Source organism: Nyctereutes procyonoides, unplaced genomic scaffold (assembly GCF_905146905.1).
Source record: "Nyctereutes procyonoides isolate TBG_1078 unplaced genomic scaffold, NYPRO_anot_genome, whole genome shotgun sequence".
Lineage (NCBI taxonomy): Eukaryota > Metazoa > Chordata > Mammalia > Carnivora > Canidae > Nyctereutes > Nyctereutes procyonoides.
The window spans coordinates 16,174,662-16,196,529 of NW_026575030.1; the positions used below are offsets into that span (position 1 = coordinate 16,174,662).

Below are 21,868 nucleotides of genomic sequence, written 5' to 3' on the forward strand. Positions count from 1 at the left end.
GAACTACTTTTCTTCATGTGCACCTGGATTTGCACATAGGAGGTACTTTTGCTTGCCTTTCTGAAGAAATAGAAAAGAATTATGATTAAAAAATGGCTTAATAAGATTTATATCATATTTAAAAATGTAGCATGTAATTTATATTTTCTAGGTTTAGTATAATCAGTGTACTGTGAAACTGATTTTTTTTAAAAAACTAATTCTTAAATTCGGTCCCTTTCAAACCTTTTTCTTCATTTTGGAATGTTTTCATTTGATAGAAAGGGAGGGATTTCTAGAGAGGTAAAAACAAGTGAAATTGATTTAAAATTAAGTTTTAAAAATCTTTTGTAACATTTAGCATCTAATATATGTGTGTAAACATATTAGCCTTTAAAGTGTCTGTGTCATAATCTCAGTAAAATTGAGTGGTAAGTCCATACAAGTAAAATAAATTTTTTAAAAAAGATTTTATTTTTTTATTCATGAGAGACAGGGACAGAAGCAGAGACATAAGCAGAGGGAGAAGCAGGTACTTTGTGGGAAGCCTGATGTGGGACTCTATCCCAGGACACTGGGATCATGACCTGAGCTGAAGGCAGATGCTCAACCACTCAGCCACCCAGGTGCCCCAAGTAAAATTTTTAAATGAAAATTTGTATGAACAGAAACATTAAAAAAAATACCCAGTTTTTGGCAACTGCTCTCCTTCTCCCTGCTTCCCAGACTTTATTTCTGTTTTTAAAGATTAAAATGTCTAAAGCTCCATCCTCATTCAGGATGGTGGTAAGCCTGTGACAGTGACAGCTGGTCAGCCTAAGCCCTACCTGAAGACATTGAAATTCATTTAACAATGAACGCATAACACACATGATGCCAGCAAAGTACTTCTGGGTTTGAAACCTCATCAGTTTTCAGCCCTGCTATGTAGGTTCTGGAATTTCCTTTTCTTTTTCTCCATTTTTTTCACATGATTTGGTTACTTTTGCCCTGTCAGCTGTCCCTTCATCTGGTTTTCCTTTTACTTTAGAATTCCCATTTCCATACTTGTGGCAGGATATTAATGAAGTCTAAAGGAGGCTTGAATTCTCATGGGAGTTAAGTATACTTTGAGCGCGTAATCCTAGTGGCATCTATGTGAAGTTAATACCCTCCACGTCCCCTTCACTGTGACATGTAAAGAGCCAGATGGTAATGATGGAATACTTAACTCTGCTTGCAGAATCCCAGGAAGGAGCCTGTTTACCTCTCTGGCTATGGTGTGGAATTGGCAATTAAGAGCACTGAATACAAGGCCAAGGATGATACTCAGGTGAAAGGTGAATTTGTAAATTAAGACTGATGTGTTTTCTTTTTTTAAAATGTGAATGAAAGGGAATTTGTTTCCTGAAGGTAAAATAACAGATTTAGGAGTTTGATGAACCTGTGTTTGAATGCTGGTTCTGTTACCTCTGAGTTGGGTGATGTTAAGCAAATTCCGTAGGTCCTAAATTTTTCCTTTGTAAAGTGTGGATAACGGTTTATGCGTCCTAACGTATTTGTGAGGAGAGAATAAGATATATAGGTAAAGAAGGTGTAGCACAGTATTTTTGCACAAAAATTTCAATAATTGTAGCTGTTATTATTGATGATGCATAGTTCACAAGTAGACATTGATTTGTGATCCAGTGTGAAATCTTAAATTATCATATACTTCATGAACAGTTTTGTGTTTTTTATTTTCTGCATTTAGAATTGTTTTTTATGAATATACTTCCTATTATACTACTTTAGAGTTTTGAAGTCATTATTTCAGCCACAAGGTTTTTTGTTTAGTTTTTTTTTAATTTTTTAAAGATTTTACTTATTTAATTCATGAGAGACACACAGAGAGAGGCAGAGACATAGCCAGAGGGAGAATTAGGCTCTCTGTGGGAAGCCTGATGTGAGACAGTATCCCAGGACCCTGGGGTTACCTTGAGCCATCTCTCAGCCACAAGTTTTATGTGCAGTCTATTATAATCCTTGTGAACTCACTTTAAAGAAAAAAATGATTGGGTAAATGGAGGATAGTCTAGTACATCATACTGTACTCAATAATTATATTTAGGTTTAGGTTCCCTAATTTCAAAGTCTTCAGAGTGTAGATAACCGAAAAATCCACTATTCATAATTTTAAAGGTATTAATTTTGAGCTTTTTAAAATATAAAATTTTCCAAAGTTTAAGGGGAAAATATATTTTTGCTTTATCCAGAATACAAAATACATTGAAAAACAAATTTATTCTGTTAAAAAAAAATTGCAAAGTGTTCATTGAGGTATTCAGTGTTTTAAATAGTATTAGAGTTTCAGGTGTTTCTAATTTGGTTTACATTACTCAAATTATATGAGGTTAATAACATTTTAATTTCTCTTCTGAACAATTAGACATGTATTTGCCTGTGTTTTTATAGGAACTGAGGTAAACACCACAGTGATTGGTGAAAATGATCCCATTGATGAAGTTCAAGGATTCCTCTTTGGAAAATTAAGGTATGGCATAGTCTTTTGGGAAATGCCCTTATTCTCTTTATGCTCTAGGCTTCCTCCCATTATAAGCATCATCTTTCTATTTACTGTCCAAAGTTACAGGTCTCGCAGTAGTACTGTATATATGCAATCTGATATGAAGCGATTACCACTTCACTAACTGTATAGTTTATGATCTCCAGGCATCTGTAGCATGTTATTATTAAATGATATTAGGGTGGCCTGCCGATGGCTTTAGTTGATTTCCTTTCTGAGCCTTGCAGTTGATGACAGAAAGTTACATGCCAGTTTTTGATTCACATAATAGGAGACATCTGATTGTTTCACTCAATTTTTCCCAAGAGAATAAAAAGTATTTTAAGTGAAAGAGCTTATAGTTGTTTACTTAAACTAAGAATAGCCTGAAACAATGCAAAAAAGGTGCAATAGATCTTATACATGTTCAGTTGAAATACATTAGACTTTGCTTTATATGAAAGAGGACAAAAGATGTTTCTTGAAAATTTCATAGCCATTTTATGAAAGTGTCATAGAAATTTATAGCTGAAAATTCTTAGTTGTCATTTTAAGTGTTATTTCTATTATGCCGTGATAATTGTTTAGAGCCTTGAATTCTGCTTTATCTGGAAATCTTAATTAGGACAGCTGCAGTGGGATTTGGTTTTTGTGTTTTTGTTTGTTTTGTCTTTTTTTTTTTTTTTGTAAAGGAATGGATCATGAAGAAATATGTATAGGCCCAGTTTCATGTACTTGAGCTTTAACATTTGGCCCAGTGAAATGACTTAATCATATGAACAGGTTAGCAGAGGTGACTCAGTTCATGTTGAATTCTGCGCATGTGTTCAGTTTATCCTATGCATATGCATGTTTCTTTGTGTTTAACATCAGTTTTAGCCTCATTAGTATACAGTCAGATTCCAATTTCATTGGACCCAGGTTTTCATAGTTTCTTTTCATATTCATGTTTTTTATGTTTGGTTTCTGGATAGCATCATGATCTTATGTATTTAGAGCACAAAGGTAGTATGCAGAGTATTCAAGAGATTTTCTTATGTAGGTGTTCAGAATGGTTATTTAGCTGTCTAAAGTAATGGGACCATTTTCTTGATAGTCTTATCATGAAGAAAAGTTTCTAGTAACTGACTGGAAATGGATTGCTTGGAAGGTGAAGAATCAGAGTAAATATTTTACTTTATGTATGTGGCATTTAAGAAATTTTGAATTTCTAGCATTTAAAAGTACAGAATTACTCTACCAACCATCTGTTGTCTGATCTAAATGATACATATCTACCTCTGATACCTTCTGTTTTACTAGTTTTAAATAGAATGTACTCTATTTCGAGATAAAACTAAAGGAAATCCAATTATCTTGGTTAGTTCAAATTGTATTTTTTATGTGATTAAAGGATTTATGTGCATGTAGCTGAAAGAAATTCATTTTGGGACTGGCAACAATATATTTCCAGTTTTATTTTGAGAAAGTAGAAAGATTCAGTCTAGTATGGAGAATAATAGAATATACCCATGTACTTACTACCCAGAATTGATGGTTGTAATTGTACTTGCTTTTTTGTTCCAAAGAACTATTAATCAAGTTTATGCCAACATATGCCTTTTACTTAAAAAAGAAACAAACAGGGATCCCTGGGTGGCGCAGCGGTTTAGCGCCTGCCTTTGGCCCAGGGCGCGATCCTGGAGACCCGGGATCGAATCCCATGTCGGGCTCCTGGTGCATGGAGCCTGCTTCTCCCTCTGCCTGTGTCTCTGCCCCTCTCTCTCTCTCACTGTGTGCCTATCATAAAAAAAAAAAAAAAAAAAAAAAATTAAAAAAAAAAAGAAACAAACAAGGGTAAAACACTACAGGTAGAGTTGAGGTTCCCTTTGTTCCTACTCTCAGTCCTGTCCCCTGTCCCCCCAACACAGAAAATCACTACTGTATTGATTCTTTTTTTAAAAGATTTTATTTATTTATTCATGAGAGAGACAGAGAGAGACAGAGACATAGGCAGAGGGCGAAGCAAGCTCCATGCAGGGAGTGCCATATGGGACTCAATCCCAGGACTCTGGGATCACTCCCTGAGCCAAAGGCCGACGCTCAACCACTGAGCCATCCAGGCGTCCCATGACTCATTTTTTAATCTGTAAATTTTATGGTTTTTAAAATTATAATTTTCTATATTAACTTTTTTTTTCAAGAAAAATAATTATGCTTTAATATTTTTCCTATATTGTAGGAGTTTTCTCCTAATTGCTAAGGGGAGAAAAGCATGAAGATAAAATTGGAGCTAACTTCTAAATGTGCTTTAGAAAGGAAAGGTACATTATTAAGACTTGATTTTATGTTTCTTTCAGAGACCTGCACCCTGACCTGAAGGGGCAGTTGAAAGAACTCAGAAAACACCTTGTGGAGAGCACCAATGAAATGGCACCTTTAAAAGTTTGGCAGTTGCAAGGTAATAAACATATAGAAGAATCACTGGTTTACTTGACTAAATTTTATGGTATTAAAAAATGTAGAATTAAAAATTAGTGTTCTTTATTTTTAAAGATTGTATTTATTTATTCATGAGAGACACAGAGAGAGAGAGAGGCAGAGACATAGGCAGGGAGAAGCAGGTCCCATGCAGGAGCCGGATGTGGGACTTGATCCCGGACCCCGGAGATCTCGACCTGAGCTGAAGGCAGACACTCAACACTGCTGAGCCACCCAAGTGTCCCTAATGTTATTTATTTGCCTGATTCCGAGGGTACACAGATTTTCAAGATAGAGTGATTATGATTAATCAGAAAAGTCCTTTTGTAGACAGATACTGTGCAGAAGTAGATGAGTGCCTGATCTTTATCTAAACAGATACATAAGTATAATAGTACAAACTTGTTTGTCTTAGTTTTTATGTTTCTTTATATATACATTTCTTAAGCAGTGTATCAGTCAAATGTTTAAGAAGTATTAACATGGCAGGATATATTTGTGCTTTTCTGGTCCAAAGATCTGTCATATTATTATTTTTAACATATTTTATTAAATCTTTTGCTATACTTTGTGGTATGTTGTAAATTCAGAAAAAGGAAAAAGATTTGGGATAGATTTATCTTGTGCTAAATGTAAATGTGTTAGTATGTATTTCAGTGTTTTATGCAAGTATAGCAAAGAAGGGCAACAATAAACATTCTAGGGTCTATGAAGTGACTACAAACTGAGATTAAACCATCTGCACTCCCTGAAATGGTTGTATTCTCAGGCATTCTCAGTTACCAAAAAATTGTGAGAAAGAAATGCATTTTTTTTCTTATTTCTCTTTGCATTAGAATATGCACTTTCAATTGTATTTGACCTTGTTGCAGATCTCAGTTTCCAGACTGCTGCCCGAATCTTGGCTGCTCCTATTGAATTAGCTTTGGTGGTTATGAAGGATCTTAGTCAAAATTTTCCTACCAAAGCCAGGTAATAAAGAGTAAGGCTCTGAGACATTCTTCTTTGACACTATCTAATTACCTTTATGTTTACATGCAAAATGAGGCAAGTAAAATATGAAAATGTTTAGGAAATTAAAGTTTTACTACCAGTACCATACTACTGATAGTGCTTTTTGGGAAGGTGGCAATACCATATATATAGTGAGGTTGGAGAGACCCATCTAGCTTGTGTCCTTGGCTCTACCATTTGGTAGTTGTGTGATGTTTGCAAATAAGCGACCTCTCTTTATCTTACTTCCTTGGCAGTAAAATAGAAATAATTATACCTGCCTCTCAGGATTAGATGAGTTAACAAAATCTGATGTATGCAGATGTACCTGCAAGCTCCTGAAGAGTTTCATATATATCATCTTATTCAAACTGGGTGAGGAAAATGAGTTCTAGAGGCTGACTTGTTCATTATGACACAATAAGGTTTTGAATGCAGCTTTTTTTTTTTTTAAGATTTTATTTATTTATTCATGAGAGACACACACATAGAGAGAGAGAGAGAGGCACAGACATAGGCACAGGGAGAAGCAGACTCCATACAGGAAGCCCGATGTGGGACTCGATCCCAGGACTCCGGGATCACGCCCTGAGCCAAAGGCAGACACTTAACTGCTGAGCCACCCAAGCGTCCCTTGAATGCCGCTTTTTCATACTGCTTTCAATTGTATAATGATCCTCCACATCACATAAGTAAATAATTTTAAAAACCAAATTTTTAAAGACTATAACAACTTAAATGATTGCCAATATTTTTCTTGAGTAACTGAACAGATGTTTTGACTTCTGATGTGAGATATTTTATAAATAAATTTGTTTATTTGATTAGTCTTGGAAAATATTTCTTAGACAGGACTTATAAATCATATGGTACATTCTCATTTAGTTCAGCATGCTATTGAAGATATACATTTAGAATTCCACCTCCATCAAAAGTGCTCAAATAGGATGAGCAGTCTTTCACCTTAATTTAACATTAGCCTTTAGCCTGTGAACAGTAGAGCTCATACATAGGAATAGAGTTACATATATTTAATTTAAGATCTTGGGAATAACTGCCCATGCTTTAAAATACTGCTATTTCTGCTACTTTTCTGTGGTGTCCTATCTTGTAATAATGAAAATATTATGTACACCTTGAGTGGGGAAATATATTTGTAAAGATGAGGGTTTTTTTTTTTCCATTTAGTTTTTTTGTAAAGTATTGAGCAATGTGTTGTTTCATATCTAAATATAGGGAAATTGAAGACATTTATATCAAATGTTAACCTAAACACTAATATTTTTATTTCTTTAGAGCAATAACAAAAACGGCAGTGAGTTTGGAACTTAGAAGCGAAGTGGAAGAGAATCAGAAGGTATTACCCAGTGGAAAACCACTATTTTCCTTTCTGTTTTGTATTTTTAAAAATGAGGAAATCTGAGTTACATCAATGACATTTAACAGTTTTACTCTCCTTTTATCAAGAATGGTAGTCTTTTATTTCTGTAATTTTTTTATATTTTTAATTTTTAATCAAAGTTGAATATTAATATAATTCGAACAAGAGTGCCTCAGTCATTTAAGCATCCTCTTGATTTCAGCTCAGATCATGTTCTTAGGGGTCCTGGGATCAAGCTCCGTCTTGGGTTCTGTGCTCATTGGATAGTCCTGCTTGTTCCTCTCCCTCTGCTCCTCTCTGCGCTTGGGCTTGTTCACATGTGCGCTCTCTCTCTCTCTCTCTCTCTCTCTCTCTCTCTCTCTTTCAAACAAACAATCTTAAATCAGACGGTGCCACCACTTTGTTTATATAAACAGCATACTCCTAACATGATTTATTCCCTGTTTTATCCCCCTTGTCAGAAGTATTTACTATCAACACTTAGCTAATTGTTTTGATATTTATCCCCAGATTTCTAGCAAGTTTGAATTGGTACTGTTTTCCAGTTTCAAACTTTGTCTCAGCCTACCATTACAAGGATGAAGTTTAAGTTTCTTTCACTGTCCCTCACCCCCATGTCTGCCATTAATCCATATTGGCACTTCCATGTCTCCATTTTCGTGTTGTAATTTTATCAGTTTTTGTTCTGCTCCACTGTAGTCTGGTGGTTCTTTATGTCTAGGGTATACCAGTTATCCTGAGACCTTGCTTTAAAGCAATCTTTTGTTGGATCTCCTATTCTTGGATTCCAGGTCTTCTTTGTTTTTGGTTTACTTCCTTATTTTGGTGCAGCACATCATTCTTCATGAGAAAAGTTGTGTGCAAAATAAATTTCAGACTCTGAGAAATCAATTTTCCATTTCTGTTTTTATTGATAGATTGGCTGGGTATAGAATTCTATATTGGAAGTCATTTAGAAGTTTTGTTACTAGGTTAGGATGGGTCTGCTCCTTGGTGGGCGGGTTGAGACCATACCAGGTGGGTTGCCTCTGAGGTCATCTTTATTTGTATAAGTAGGGAGATCGTGGGGAATAATTTCCAAAGCCATGACTGTCCCAGTAGGGGTAAGCTGGCTCTTCTTTAGGGTTTGGAATGAATATTCCCCAAACCAGGGACTTTTACATTGTAATGAAGCTGAGTATGTGCAGCACGTTTTGATTTTTCTGAGCGGGTGTCATCTCAATTGTTTCTTTTTCTGTTCCAGCAATTTGTTAGTTTCTAAACAGTAAAATTGCCTGTAGAACCTTTTAGGAGTTTCCTGAGTTCAGTAGGTCAGTCCTGAGTTCAGGTGGTCAAGGGTGGCAGTTTGAAAGGCCTTGCTTCTTGGAATTTTGGTTTCTCTTGTGAATATTGAGAAATCTGAACTTAGATCTGGTTTTTATTTTCCAGAATTATTCACGATCTTTTCTTTGGCCCTAGTAATCCAAAATTTCACACTGCTCTTCCTTTAAAAAAAAAAAAAAATCTCTGTACTGTTAGGTGGTTAGTGGTCTTCAAATCTGGAAAGTAATTTCCTTTAATTTTGGGAAGTTTGCTTGAATTATTTCTTTGCCTCATTCCTTCTGCTTTCTCTCTTTTGTTTTTCTGGAATTCTTCAGTTTTAAGATATTGCATCTCCTCGGCTAGTTTGACCAATTAAAAAAATTTTTTCCCCCCTACATTGAATTCTTTTATATTTTTAAACTTTCTGGGAAAGATTTTCAAGCCCTTTGGTTGACATTTTTCCTTTAGTTGTCAAATCTTTAATTTCTAAGGGATATTGTATTTAGATTCTTTTTATCGTGTTCTCTTACCTTTTGAATTATCAGTGGTGCATGTGTATGTTTTTTTCTCTCGCATCATATGTTTTCTCTTAAGTTCACTTTCTTTTTGTCTTGGTTTCTTGCTTTAATGTTAGAGGCTTTCCTTACGTGTTTGGTGTGGTGATCTGCTCTTATTGAAGAGAATGGACAGTAAAGAGCTGGTGGGAAGCCTTAAGGATGAGGCTTTTTGACTGTAGGCTTTCCTAGGTTGCCTCAGTGTCAGTATCCTGAAACCTCTCTTCTTGAGCTGTTCAGTCTTCAGAAAAGGATCTTCTGCCTGGAGGGTGAAGTCTGTCTGCCTGGGTGGTAGAAGCCCAGTAGGAAGAACATTAGGGAACTTATACTCAGTCCCCTGTTTTCATTATGGGATCCCTGCCCTCTTTGGGTTTCCCAAGTTCCAGGTTCTATCCTTCACTCTTTCCAGGGAATGAGCTTCCATTTTTTCTGGAGTAGAGGGAGTCATGACAGCAGTCACCTTGCTGCATGAAATCAGCAGGGGAGTCTGAGGGCTCTTATCTATAAAAAGCTGTCCACCAGAACTCATTTTTTAACTTAGTTATTACCCCCTTGTACATGTGTTCTTTGTGTTGTCAATCTTGATTGAGTCTTTTAAGGAGTTCCATAAGATAACTTGTGGTTTTAGTTGGCCTTTTCCACTATTGGCCTGGCATTTAGCTTTCTTAGGGTTGCTAAAACAGTTGCTATTCATGCAGCTCCTTTCTACCTTCTAAAATTAATTACCCTTTTTCTTTTTTGTTCTGTTTATTGTTTTGGATTTATGACTTTATAAAAGTCCCTTTTTAAAAAACTGACATTTTGGGATGCCTGGGTGGTTCAGTGGTTGAGCATCTGCCTTCAGCTCAGGTTGTGATCCCGGGGTCCTGGGATCAAGTCCTGTATTGGACTCCTTATGGGGAGCCTACCTCTCCCTCTGCCTGTGTCTCTGCCTCTCTCTGTGTCTCTCATGAATGAATAAATAAAATCCCCCCCCCCCAAAAAAAAAACCTGACATTTCAACAGAGTTTCAGGAAGGAAAAAAAGAAATGCTTGTGTTCAGTCTAATATCTTTACCCCAGATTTTTAAAATGTTTGCATATGATGAGATATTAACTAATAGATCGGAGGAATAAGGAAACCAAATTTATCTCAGATGTGTACTAAATTGAAGAAACCTTATTGATAATTTTTATTTACCTTTTTTTAGGACTTTTTTCCCCCACAAGAGAATAAAACATTAAATCACATAAACTGTAGTATTTCCTGGATTCTTTTTTTTTCATATTGTATTAAAGTATAAAATATGGAAGTATAAAACACGCAAAAATGTACACAAACCCTAAATCTTTGGTGTGATGAATTTTCACAAAGTGAACTTCAGTCTGTTACCAGCACTCAGATCTTGAAATAAATATGAGTTGTGTTTATCAGTTCAGAATCAGTACTTCTTACAATCAGAGGATGATTGGGCTTGGGTGTGAGTGGACTTGGACATGGAGTTTTTCTTTCCCATGTAAGAAATTCCAGTTCTGAATTGATGTAACTTCAGTTTCCCCTTATTTTACTTGGCAGTTTAAGCCTTATAGGGAAAGAAGCAAAAGCTGTGACTTCCTCATCGTTTTATGCTTCACTCATTGCAATATTGGACCTTAAAGTTTACTTCTCTTAGTTTGCTGACGACTGAGAAATGAAGGAAGTTCAGCAGTCCCTGTCTTCCTCCTCTTAGCACTGCGAGAACTGAGTTCTGTTTAGTATCTGAGTAGTTTCTTCCCTTTGCTGTGTGGATTAACTCCCTGTGGTGCGGAATATGAATAAGGAGTCTCAGTTTCCTTGGAAGGAGAGTAATTAAATGGAAAGAAGTCAACAGAAGCTACAGCATGACATCCAAGCAGTGTGTTGGATGCGTCAGGCAGGTTTGAAGGGCTGTAGGGACTGCAGTCACCTGTGTGCCATGGCAGCCATGGTCTCAGGGAGTAGACCTGGTCTTGGAGAGTTAGGTTGCATGTAGGTGCTATCCTCAGGGCAGCAACTCATTTTCTTAGTGTGCATTAGTTTGAAGGTTTAAGAGAGCTGTGGGGGTTTGAAACCATTTTAGATTAGATCCCTGAAGTTCATCACGAAGGCCCAGCTGTTAGTGACTGCTGGTACCACCTTGGTGTCACAAGCAGGGAAAAGTAATAGAAGTCCTCTTTTATGAAAAGTGACCCTCAGCGCTTGGCTTATTTAATCAATCTCTCTCTTCCTCCTTCCCCCAACATTATAGGAAACCATTGTATTAATCATAGTTGGAAGGAAGAAGGGAGGAGAGGTTTATTTCTCATGAACCAGCAGTTTCATTACCATGAAATAAATGCTAAGAAGGGTCTTTGGGAGTACATAAAAGGAAATCTTAACCCAGCTTCAGGATTTTCTATAATACAAGGGTGCAGCATTTGTACATGAAATCAGAAATATGGAAGTTTTTGTTAAACATTCTCTTGCTGCTTCCTAACAATTTTTTTTTTTTTAAATATTTCAGTATTTCAAGGGAACTTTAGGATTACAGCCTGGAGATAGTGCACTGTTCATCAATGGACTTCATATTGATTTAGATACACAGGATATATTCAGGTATGGATAATATTCTCTGGAAATGTTTTATAATGTTAGCTCCTTGTAACATGTTCAAATTGTTTTTCTTACTTGATGTGACATGTGTAAAGCCTAATGGCTTACTAGGTGCAGTGAGAGCACTTTAGGTAGGTTCAGGACTGGGATGGACATGATGATACTGTCATTTATCGTAATGGACATTGAGGGCCCAAGTGTCTTTAGAGGATGCCTTTGAATATCTAGAGGGACGCTTGGGTGGCACAGTTAAGTAGCTGACTATTGGTTTTAGCTCAGGTGGTAATCTCAGGACTGTAATCTTAGGGCTGTGAGATTGAGGCCCACGTGGAGTATGCTTGGGTTTCTCCCTTTGCCTCTCTCCTCTTCCCTACCTCCCTCCCTCCCTCCCTCTCTCTATCGGTCTGTCTGTCTCTCTCTCTCTCCTTTGTCTCTCAAATGGATAAATCTTTTTTTTTTTATTTTTTTTTTAATTTTATTTATGATAGTCACAGAGAGAGAGAGAGAGAGAGGCAGAGACACAGGCAGAGGGAGAAGCAGGCTCCATGCACCAGAAGCCCGACGTGGGATTCGATCCCGGGTCTCCAGGATCGCGCCCTGGGCCAAAGGCAGGCACCAAACCGCTGCGCCACCCAGGGATCCCTCAAATGGATAAATCTTTAAAAAAAAAAAAGTATTTCTTTTTTGTGTTGTTAAAATGTGGTTCAGGACTAACTTGCTCTTAGTTGGCTTCATGAATTTACAAGGAGGGGTGTGGATTGTTAGGTAGAATTCAGATTTTTGTCCATAGAATTAAGATTGACAGACTTGACCCTGTGGCTTTATAATAGTAAAAACGAAAGTTATTGCTAATCCTTCAGAAGAACGAGTTCTCTCACAATAGGATATTTTTTACATTATTTTAATTGAGCTTTTATGTTCTCCTACTTTTCAGAGTTAGTAAAATGGGTATGGATACTTTAAAAAATTGCCCAGATCTTTTTTTTTTTTAAGTAAAAAATAGACGCATATCTCTTTAATTTTTCAGAGTTTACAACTGAGTGCTTTGCTCATTTAAACAATTTTAGATGATACACAGGTAAAAGAACTAAGAAAAGTAAAGTCTTCATCCTGATTTCTTACTTATTCCTCCTCCATATCTCTTCTACCTTTACTAGCAAACCTCTTCGTTGGGTATAAATTCCTGCATACCTTTTACTGTTGTTGTAAGTGTGTGTACTTTGTAAATTGACACTGATTTTGTAATTTACGTTAAATCTACGTAATGTATTCTTTGAGATAAATTTTAAATTATGAGATAATTGTAGATTTATGTGCAGTTGTAAGAAATAATAGGTTACCATAGTGTTTTTTAAAAACATGCAGTATAAAATTGAGGTGAGGATTATTTAATCCTCAAATTGGGTGTTTATATTTAGAGATAATTTTATATCTGGTAGATAACATTGATAAGTGTAAATAAGAAGCAAGTCCTACCTACTTCGTTCTACATATTTTGACAAGATGAAGCAAGGGGAAGAACTCTTTTTTTTTTTTTTTTTATTTGAACAGAGCATTGTGTTTGAACTGATAAAGTTTTTCATGGTGAGGTTTTTTTAAATAAAGTTTTTTCTACTAAATACCTTTTTTCCTCCCTCAGTCTGTTTGATGTATTGAGGAATGAAGCTCGGGTAATGGAGGGCCTGCATAGATTGGGAATAGAAGGCCTTTCTCTGCATAATGTTTTGAAGCTGAACATCCAGCCCTCTGAGGCTGACTATGCTGTAGACATCCGGAGTCCTGCTATTTCAGTAGGTATTCTGTTGGGGTGTCCAAGGAGCGTTCTAGCCAGGCAATTTATTATGGTTTTCTCACTTGTCTTTTGTGAGAAGTAAGTTATTTCTCCCATCCCTTACTTACATTATTGGCATCAAACAGTGATTTAGAACAACTGCTTATGTGGGACTTTGTATATAAGATAAAGTATTCTCTTAAATCCTCCAAAAAGTTAAATTATGTTTAATTTGGTTACGACAGTGATTTTTACAGTTTTGTTTCCCCCTAGAATTCAGCTTGAGTGTCTTTTGGGAAAAAGAATGCTAAGTTTGTATTTTCTCATTTGCATACAAGTTCTGTGTGATTTTTGTGTATATATTTTTTGGCCAATCCTTCTTTAAAAGAACTTTGATTATTTTGTATTTGGAGGTCTTTCCTATGTGATTCTTCTTAAAATCATTTCAAGTCTTACTGTTATTTTTGGTAATTTCACTAATAGTTACTAAAGTATATGCCCCATGTTGTGCTTTTTTTTCCTAGTGGATCAACAACTTGGAGGTTGACAGCAGATATAATTCATGGCCTTCTAGTCTACAAGAGTTGCTTCGACCCACCTTTCCTGGTGTTATCCGGCAGATAAGGAAAAACTTGCATAACATGGTGAGTAAAATTCCTTATTGTCTGGCAATGTGCTGTTTCCTCCTTGCCTTCTTCCCTGCCTTTCAGGCAAATCTAGACTGTTCATTTCTCCCCTGTAGTAGCTGCTTCTTCCACCACTATGACCACTAAATATGTTCTTCTTCTACCTCCATATTCAAACTGAAAGGGTTTTAAAATGTATGGATCATGTGTAAGGCTGTGAGATGTCACAGTAGCAATACTGCCTCCATCGAGTCATAAAAAATGTTCCTCATCCTTAACCTGAAAGTTCAGATCGTATTGTTTTAGTTTTTTTTTTAAGATTTATTTATTTATTTTAAGGGGGAGAGAGAGAGAGAGCGAGAGAGAGAGAGAGAGCGTGTGTTTGCATGCAGGCAAGAACGGGGAGAGACGGGGAGAGGGACGGAGAGAGAATCTTAAGTGGATTCTGCACTGAGTGTGGAGACTGATGTGGGGCTTCATCTTAAGATCCTGAGAGCACAACCTGAACTGAAACCAAGAATCTGACACTTCCGTGACTGTGCCGCCCAGGCACCCTTTGTTTTACTTTTAAGATATTTTTACTCAGAAGATGACTATGCCGCTATTCTTTTCCTTTAATATCTTAATTTCTAACATTTCAATACATCTTTCTGTGAGCTCCTACTTATTAGAGAGAGGAGAGGTTTTTAGTTGGCCTTCTTTTCCGCCTCTCATTTCTTTTTTTTCCACCATTTGCTCTTAGAGATTGGGGGCAGGTCACCTTCCCCGGAGCTTGCAAGGGAAACTATCCTCTGTACTTGCCTCACTCTTGAAACTACTTCTTTTCCTTCCCAGTCAGTATTTCATTCTTTCTCTTACTATGTTTCTGAAGTTTATTAAATGAGATTATAAATGTATTTAATGCACATCAAGAAGTGTTAATACATGATAGTTCTGTTATGGTCTAAAAATTGAATTCTGAATGAGTTCTTAATTAAAAGATGCTTAGAAATGAATACACAAGAAAGGTAATCTCTGTTTTCAAAGGTAAGAGAGTTAATAAAACCTGGGTTTTGTTAGGTGTCGTAAAAGTATGGGTGTTGATAATCTGGAACACAGTTCCCATGTTATTAGCAGAACACCATGGAAAATGAGTTCGCTTTTCAGTACCATATTCTCTGAACATTAAGGAGGGAAACTGCTGTTTGTGTAACTCCTTTTTTATGTGGTTCAAGAGTCACTGGGAAAAGATTACCTCTAAGTACAAAGCATAACAGCATTTTTATTGGCCCTGTGATATTTGAATAAATTTCATTTTATGTGTTCCCTTTTCCTTTCCCCTTCACAGGTTTTCATAGTTGATCCTCCTCATGAGACCACAGCAGAGTTGATTAACACAGCTGAGATGTTCCTCAGTAATCATATACCATTAAGGTAACATTGGTATTATTGTATGCTATAAACCTAATTAGCTGAGGTTTTGTTTGTCATTCTTAAGTGCAAGTCTGGTGCTATTAGATAAATAATAGTTGGATCGGGGATCCCTGGGTGGCTCAGCGGTTTAGCACCTGCCTTTGGCCCAGGGTGTGATCCTGGAGACCTGGGATCGAGTCCCGCATCGGGCTTCCTGCACGGAGCCTGCTTCTCCCTCTGCCTGTGTCTCTGCCTCTCTCTCTCTCTGTGTTTATCATGAATAAATAAAAAATCTTAAAAAAAAATAATAAGATAAAATAAATAAATAATAGTTGGATCATTAATGGCAGTTGTATCTTTTGTTTAAGGATGAAGCAGTATCTTTTGATTTAGAAAATTTGATTCTCAATGAATAAAAACTTACCACCACTGAATTATTAATAAATAGCCCATGTAAAAATAGTTAGACCATAGTCTCAGCTTGCTTCCCAGTGGATGGGAATTTTCCTAGGTAAGCGTCAACATCGCAAAGCCTATTTCCCCTTTCAGTGAAGATAAAGAGCTCTGCCAACAGCTTCTTTAGACTGTTAAAGACCAGGTGTACATGCTACTTTTTGTAGATGCAGACACACTTGTTTTATTTGCGTTGCCAAATCTACCAACAGAGTACTTGATTGGCTGGATTTTTCACTGTGCCTTTTAAAAACTGTGTTTTAATGCTTTATGTATGCGTATTAAGATATTTTCATGAATAATGTCAACAGAAAATTTGAATTCTTAGAAAACGTGAAAATAGAGAAGAAGAAAAGGCTAGTCAACAAAGGTTTGTGTGTTCTGTACCCAGCACTGAGCTAAATGCTGTGGATAGTATCTAAGCTGTATTCCTACCTCCTTGGAAAAAATACTGTATGTGATTTCATTCACTTAAAGGTACTTGATCAGGTGCTAGATTATGTCCTAGCTTTATAATTTCAGGGAAACCAAAGATTATAAACGAAGGTTATTTGGGCGAAGACAAAGGTTTTATGGAACAGTTGGATATTAGTTAAGCTTTGAAGAAAATAGAGGGTTTTTATTGATGGAAAAGCAGAGATTTTTTTTTTTTAGTGAAATTTTTCATGTGAAATATGAATATCCCCTGGTTTGATGGAGGACTAAACTACTGTATTGCAGCCAGAGCTCTATTTTGATTAAAAGGGAAATAAAAGAACATCAAAGAAGTTGGCCCACGCTACACAATGGGCACTAAATAAATGTTTATTGAGTTGTATTGAGGGATAAGAAGAGGGAATATAGTTTTCATATTGCAAAATAGGTGAGAAGAGCCTTAACTAATAGGTAGTAGAGAGGTGTGTTGGCATCATTGATGGAGCCCCAAGGCAGACTGGCATCTCCTTTAGTCTTTGTTTCTGTTGCTGTGGTATGCTTTGTTTCTGTTGATATGGGGTTGACGGGCTGAGGAGAGGAGGGGACAAATCCGTGGTACTTGATGAGACTGGGCCTGAAAGAATAAGAAGTCTGAATTTTGAGGCCTACCTAACAGAAAAACTGATGCCCTTTCTAGAAATTAGAAACTTGGAAAGGGGAATTCCTTTGTGAGGAGATGCTTAGCTCTTATTTCTGTTTTCATAAGAGTAACATTTAGGTTATTTGTGCCTGGAGCCTACTCCTATGATTTCTGTTACAAGTGGGATTTTAAAAACCAAACACAATTTTCATCTATAAACAAACCCTCTTGCTACCACCATGTACCTATACATACACTGTACACATATCTCAGGAGAGCATGATGTTGGTTATGTATCTTTTTGTATTTTCTTCTTCTATTTTTAAGCTTTACCTTTTTCTAATTAATAGACTTTGTATTTTTTAGAGCAATGTTAATTACCTGGTATTGATACATTATTAACTAATGTTTGTACCTTACATTAGTGTTCATTGTTTGCATTGTATATTCTGTGGTTTTTGACAGATGTGCAATGACATGTGTCCACCATCACACAATCCTACGGAATAGTTTCACTATCCTCCACATCCCTTGTGCCTCATCTATTTGTCCTTCCCTCTCAACCACTGGCAACCAGTGGTCTCTTTAACTGTCTCCCTTGTTTTGCTGTTTCCAGACAATATGAGTTTTCAGGCTCATGATATTTATATCTTTGTTAGATGGGCTTTTTTTTTTTATTTAGCAGTATGCTTTTAAGGTTTGTGTATGTCTTCTTGTGACTTGATAGACCATTTTATCGCCAAATAATATTCCATTATATAGATGTACTCCAGTGTTTTGTTTTGTTTTTAAATCCAGTCACCTATAGACAGACATCTTGGTTGCTTCCAGGTTTGGGCAATTTATAAAGTTGCTGTAAACATCCATGTATAGGTTTTTGTATGGACATAAGTTTTTAGCTCATTTGGGTATATACCAAGGGGCACAATTGCTTTATCTTACGGTAAAAGGTAATTTTTTTTTTTTTTAAAGATTTTATGTATTTATTTATGAGAGACACAGAAAGAGAGAGGCAGAGACATAGGCAGAGGGAGAAGCAGGTTCCCTGCAGGGAGCCCGATGTGAGACTTGATCTTGAGACTCCAGGACCACACCCTGAACCAAAGGCAGACACTCAACTGCTGGGCCCCCAGGCATCCCAAGTGTTTTGTTTTAAAAGAAAGTACCACACTGTTTTCCAATGTGGTTGGGCTATTTTGCATTCTTGCCAGCAATGAATAAGAGTTCTTGTTGCTCAACATACTCTCTAGAATTTGATGTTGTCAGTGTTTTGGATTTTAGCTATTCTAATAGTTCTGTGGTGAAATCTCATTGTGGTTTTACCTTGAAATTCCCTAATTACATGATTTTGAGCATCTTTTTTTGACAACTCTGCCTTGTTTGCCGAGGTACCAGTTCAGATCTTTTGCCCATCCTAAAATTTTGTTGAGTTTGAAGAGTTTTTTGATATTTTGGGTATCTGCCCAAAATCAGATACGTGTTTCTCACAGGATTTTTGCCAGATATGTGTTTATCAGATATGTGTTTCTCACAGGATTTTTGCCAATCTGTGGCTTGTCTTCATTCCCTTAATGATCTCTTTCACAAAGCAGAAGCCCTAATTTCTTTCCTTTTTTTTTTTTTTAGAAGCCCTAATTTCAATGAAGCTTAGCTCATTTTTTTTTTTTTTGGTCATGGATCATGTTTTTGCTGTTAGATCCAGTAAATCATTGCCCAACCCACGATCACCTAAATTTTCTGTGTTCCTTTTTCTAGGAATTTTATAGTTCTGTGTTTTACATTGATGTTTATGATCCATTTTGAGTTAATTTTTTGTGAGAGATATAAGGTCTCTGCCTAGATTTTTTTTTTTTTTGCATTGTGGTTGTCCAGTTACAACATCATTTGTTAAAAAGACTGTCGTTTATCAATTGAATTGGTTTTGCTTCAGTATGTAGGCTAGTGACTTCTGTATTGGCCAGTGCAAGTTTTGCTTTTTTGTTTGTGTGTGTGCGTGTGTGCATGTTAGTTTGTAGATGTGTAATGGTATGGTATCTTATTGTGGTTCATTCTTTTAATATGTAATAAACATTAATCTTGGTTGTAGCTTTTTGCCAACAGGTAATATAATGATTTTCATGTTTTCCATTTACCTATGATTTTCATCTTGCCTATGTTAAATAACCCCCCTTTTTATATATTTTCACATTCTGAAAATGTTCACTTCCCCTAAGTTTTGTTTAAAAACAAAATCCCCATCTAAAACTATAGTGAAACCCTTCATTTCAGTAAAGGCCTCATTTCACCATGTGGAACCAGTGTGCTTTAAGAGTTGCAAAGTCTAAACCACCTTTGGGAACCTGATTTTCTCTTCCTTGAGTGATGAATGCCTTTGCCAACCGTGTTAGAGTAGGATGTGAACTGTGCTTTTCAGAAGAGGAAGTTTTTAGTAGAGGAAGTTACAATATGTGAGTGGGATACAGGAATGCCATTCCTTTTAACCAGTTGCGTTTTTGAGATAAGTTCTTTTTCTTCTTTTTACCCTTCCCCTTCTCCCTCAGAATTGGTTTAATCTTTGTGGTTAATGACTCTGAAGATGTTGATGGGATGCAAGATGCTGGAGTGGCTATTCTGAGAGCATATAATTATGTTGCTCAAGAAGTGGATGATTATCATGCCTTCCAAACTCTGATACATGTATGTTTTCAATCAAAATGGTGAATAATTTTCTTAATTTAACTTTAAGAAACAGTATGAGTTAAAAGGATTTTATATTTTTATAAAGAGAAAAAGCTTGATAAATTATTCTCTCAACTTTTGTGTTTTATATATAAGGAGTTGCTTTTACTGATTCACTGATGTTAGTAATAGATTGCTGTGATTTCAGCTAAGATAAGATTCCTTAGGAGCCCTACTAATATATTAGTATTCTGCCTTTTGGTTATTTGAAATCACTAATTTTTTTTGGTAAATGTAATGTTATCTTCTTGTTTAAAAAAATGTTTGCTTTTATCCCCTTTAAGGTCTTTATGATATTTTAACTCAATTTAATATTCAAATCATAAATTCTTATTGTCTGTTTTCTCTATATTTTTTGCCTTGGGAACTGAAATGCCCTAAGTTTTTAATATACTTAAGATATTTGTTCAAGTTCAAGCAAGGAAGTCTGGTGTTTTCTTTTTTTCTATTTTTGAATATAAAAAATTTATAAGTAACAGTTGTTTTGCTTACAGATTAATGGTAATTATTAGAAAACCGTCTTTAAAGCAGTTGATTTTCACCACTTTTTAAAAAATTTATAAACATGTCAGCCTGCTGTTTATTATGTTTGTTATGTTTATTGTTTAGAAATTCAGTCTGGGGCTTTTTTTTATTAGTTAAAATGTTCATTTATTTATTTGGCTAACATCTATTAAAGACTTACCATTTGCCAGGCCTGCTACTAGCTGCAAGGAATACAAAGAAGAGTAAAATTTTCCCCCTGTCCTCAAAGACTTTGTAGTCTGGTGGGAGAGATGTCTGTGCAGGTGGTTAATGCAGTGTGGGAACCACAGCCAACTATGGCAACATCAGGACCTCATTCCACTAGGGATGGCATTGTTTTGGAGTGGGAAGTTGTCCCAACTGAGTGTAGGAGGGAAAACAGAAGTCAGTTGAGCAATGGCAACAAATCAGAGGTAGTGATTCCCTGTTGTCCATTTGGCTTGAGCAGAGCTGAGAGGGGAACCTAGTCATTGAGGCCATCAGCCATGCAACGAGTGTCCAGTTTGCAGAAGTTAAACTCCAGTTAAAAACATTCTGATGCATGTATGGAGGCAGATCTAACAGAGAGTATAAAGGTGGTGGCAGTGATAGTTTGTGAGCTCTTGTTGGGATCTCTGTGAGAGAGACCATGGTGAATTGCGGTTAGCAATAGAACTAGGGAGAAAGAAATAAGTTCAGAAGAAGCTGCTGAGGATGTGTTTTAAAGTCTGCTTTTTAAAGTTGGTCCACCACCCTGATAGCTGTGTATATGAAGGAAAGGATAATACGAGTTTTCATTTTTTAAAATCTTTAATTGCAACAAGAAAAAACATTGTATGCAGATTGTAAAATTTTTAAAAATAATATTGAAGTGTATTGATTTAAAATTTCTCATTCTCTGCCTTCCCAAATTCTGCTCCTTAAAGGCAGACACTATTAGAAGGTTGTCTTATGTCCTTCTAGGTGTTTAACTGTATATATACAGAGACAGTTATGTTATTTGGTTTATATCTGCTGTTTTAAAAATAAAGATTTTGCCATACATATAACTTTTTCTCCCCTAAACATCATGGCCATGAGTTTTTTTTTTTTTTTTTTTTTTTAAGATTTTATTTATTTGTTCCTGAGAGATACAGAGAGAGGCAGAGACATAGGCGGAGGGAGAAGCAGGCTTCCTGTGGGGAGCCTGATAAGGGACTTGATCCCAGGACCCGTGGATCACAACCTGAACCAAAGGCAGATGCTCAACCACTGAGCCACCTAGGTGCCTTAAGGCCATGAGTTCTTATTTCAGTGATTATATAAAGGCAGTCAGATTTTAAAAAAATTAACACGTTTTTGCATTTGAGACTTAATATGAGTATGAACTAATTGGGTCGTTTTAAGAATATGTAGTTTCGGGCAGCCCTGGTAGCTTAGCGGTTTAGCGCTGCCTTCAGCCCAGGGCATGATCCTGGAGACCTGGGATCGAGTCCCATGTCAGGCTCCCTGCATGGAGCCTGCTTCTCCCTCTGCCTGTGTCTCTGCCTGTGTCTCTGCCTGTGTCTCTGTCTCTCTCTCTCTCTCTC

General features: G+C 36.4%; 1 protein-coding gene across 4 annotated transcripts in view; it reads left to right on the forward strand.

Moving 5' to 3' along the window:
• UGGT1 (UDP-glucose glycoprotein glucosyltransferase 1) overlaps positions 1–21,868 on the forward strand; it is a 115,038-nt gene that overhangs the window by 23,987 nt on the left and 69,183 nt on the right. For all 4 annotated transcript variants that reach the window (XM_055316058.1, XM_055316056.1, XM_055316055.1 and 1 more), the window contains 10 exons: positions 1,202–1,298; positions 2,413–2,491; positions 4,843–4,943; positions 5,836–5,935; positions 7,253–7,313; positions 11,694–11,785; positions 13,422–13,572; positions 14,078–14,197; positions 15,507–15,592; positions 19,619–19,754. In XM_055316058.1, the coding sequence (XP_055172033.1) occupies positions 1,202–1,298; positions 2,413–2,491; positions 4,843–4,943; positions 5,836–5,935; positions 7,253–7,313; positions 11,694–11,785; positions 13,422–13,572; positions 14,078–14,197; positions 15,507–15,592; positions 19,619–19,754 (1,023 nt within the window). The remainder of the gene's footprint in view (positions 1–1,201; positions 1,299–2,412; positions 2,492–4,842; positions 4,944–5,835; positions 5,936–7,252; positions 7,314–11,693; positions 11,786–13,421; positions 13,573–14,077; positions 14,198–15,506; positions 15,593–19,618; positions 19,755–21,868) is intronic.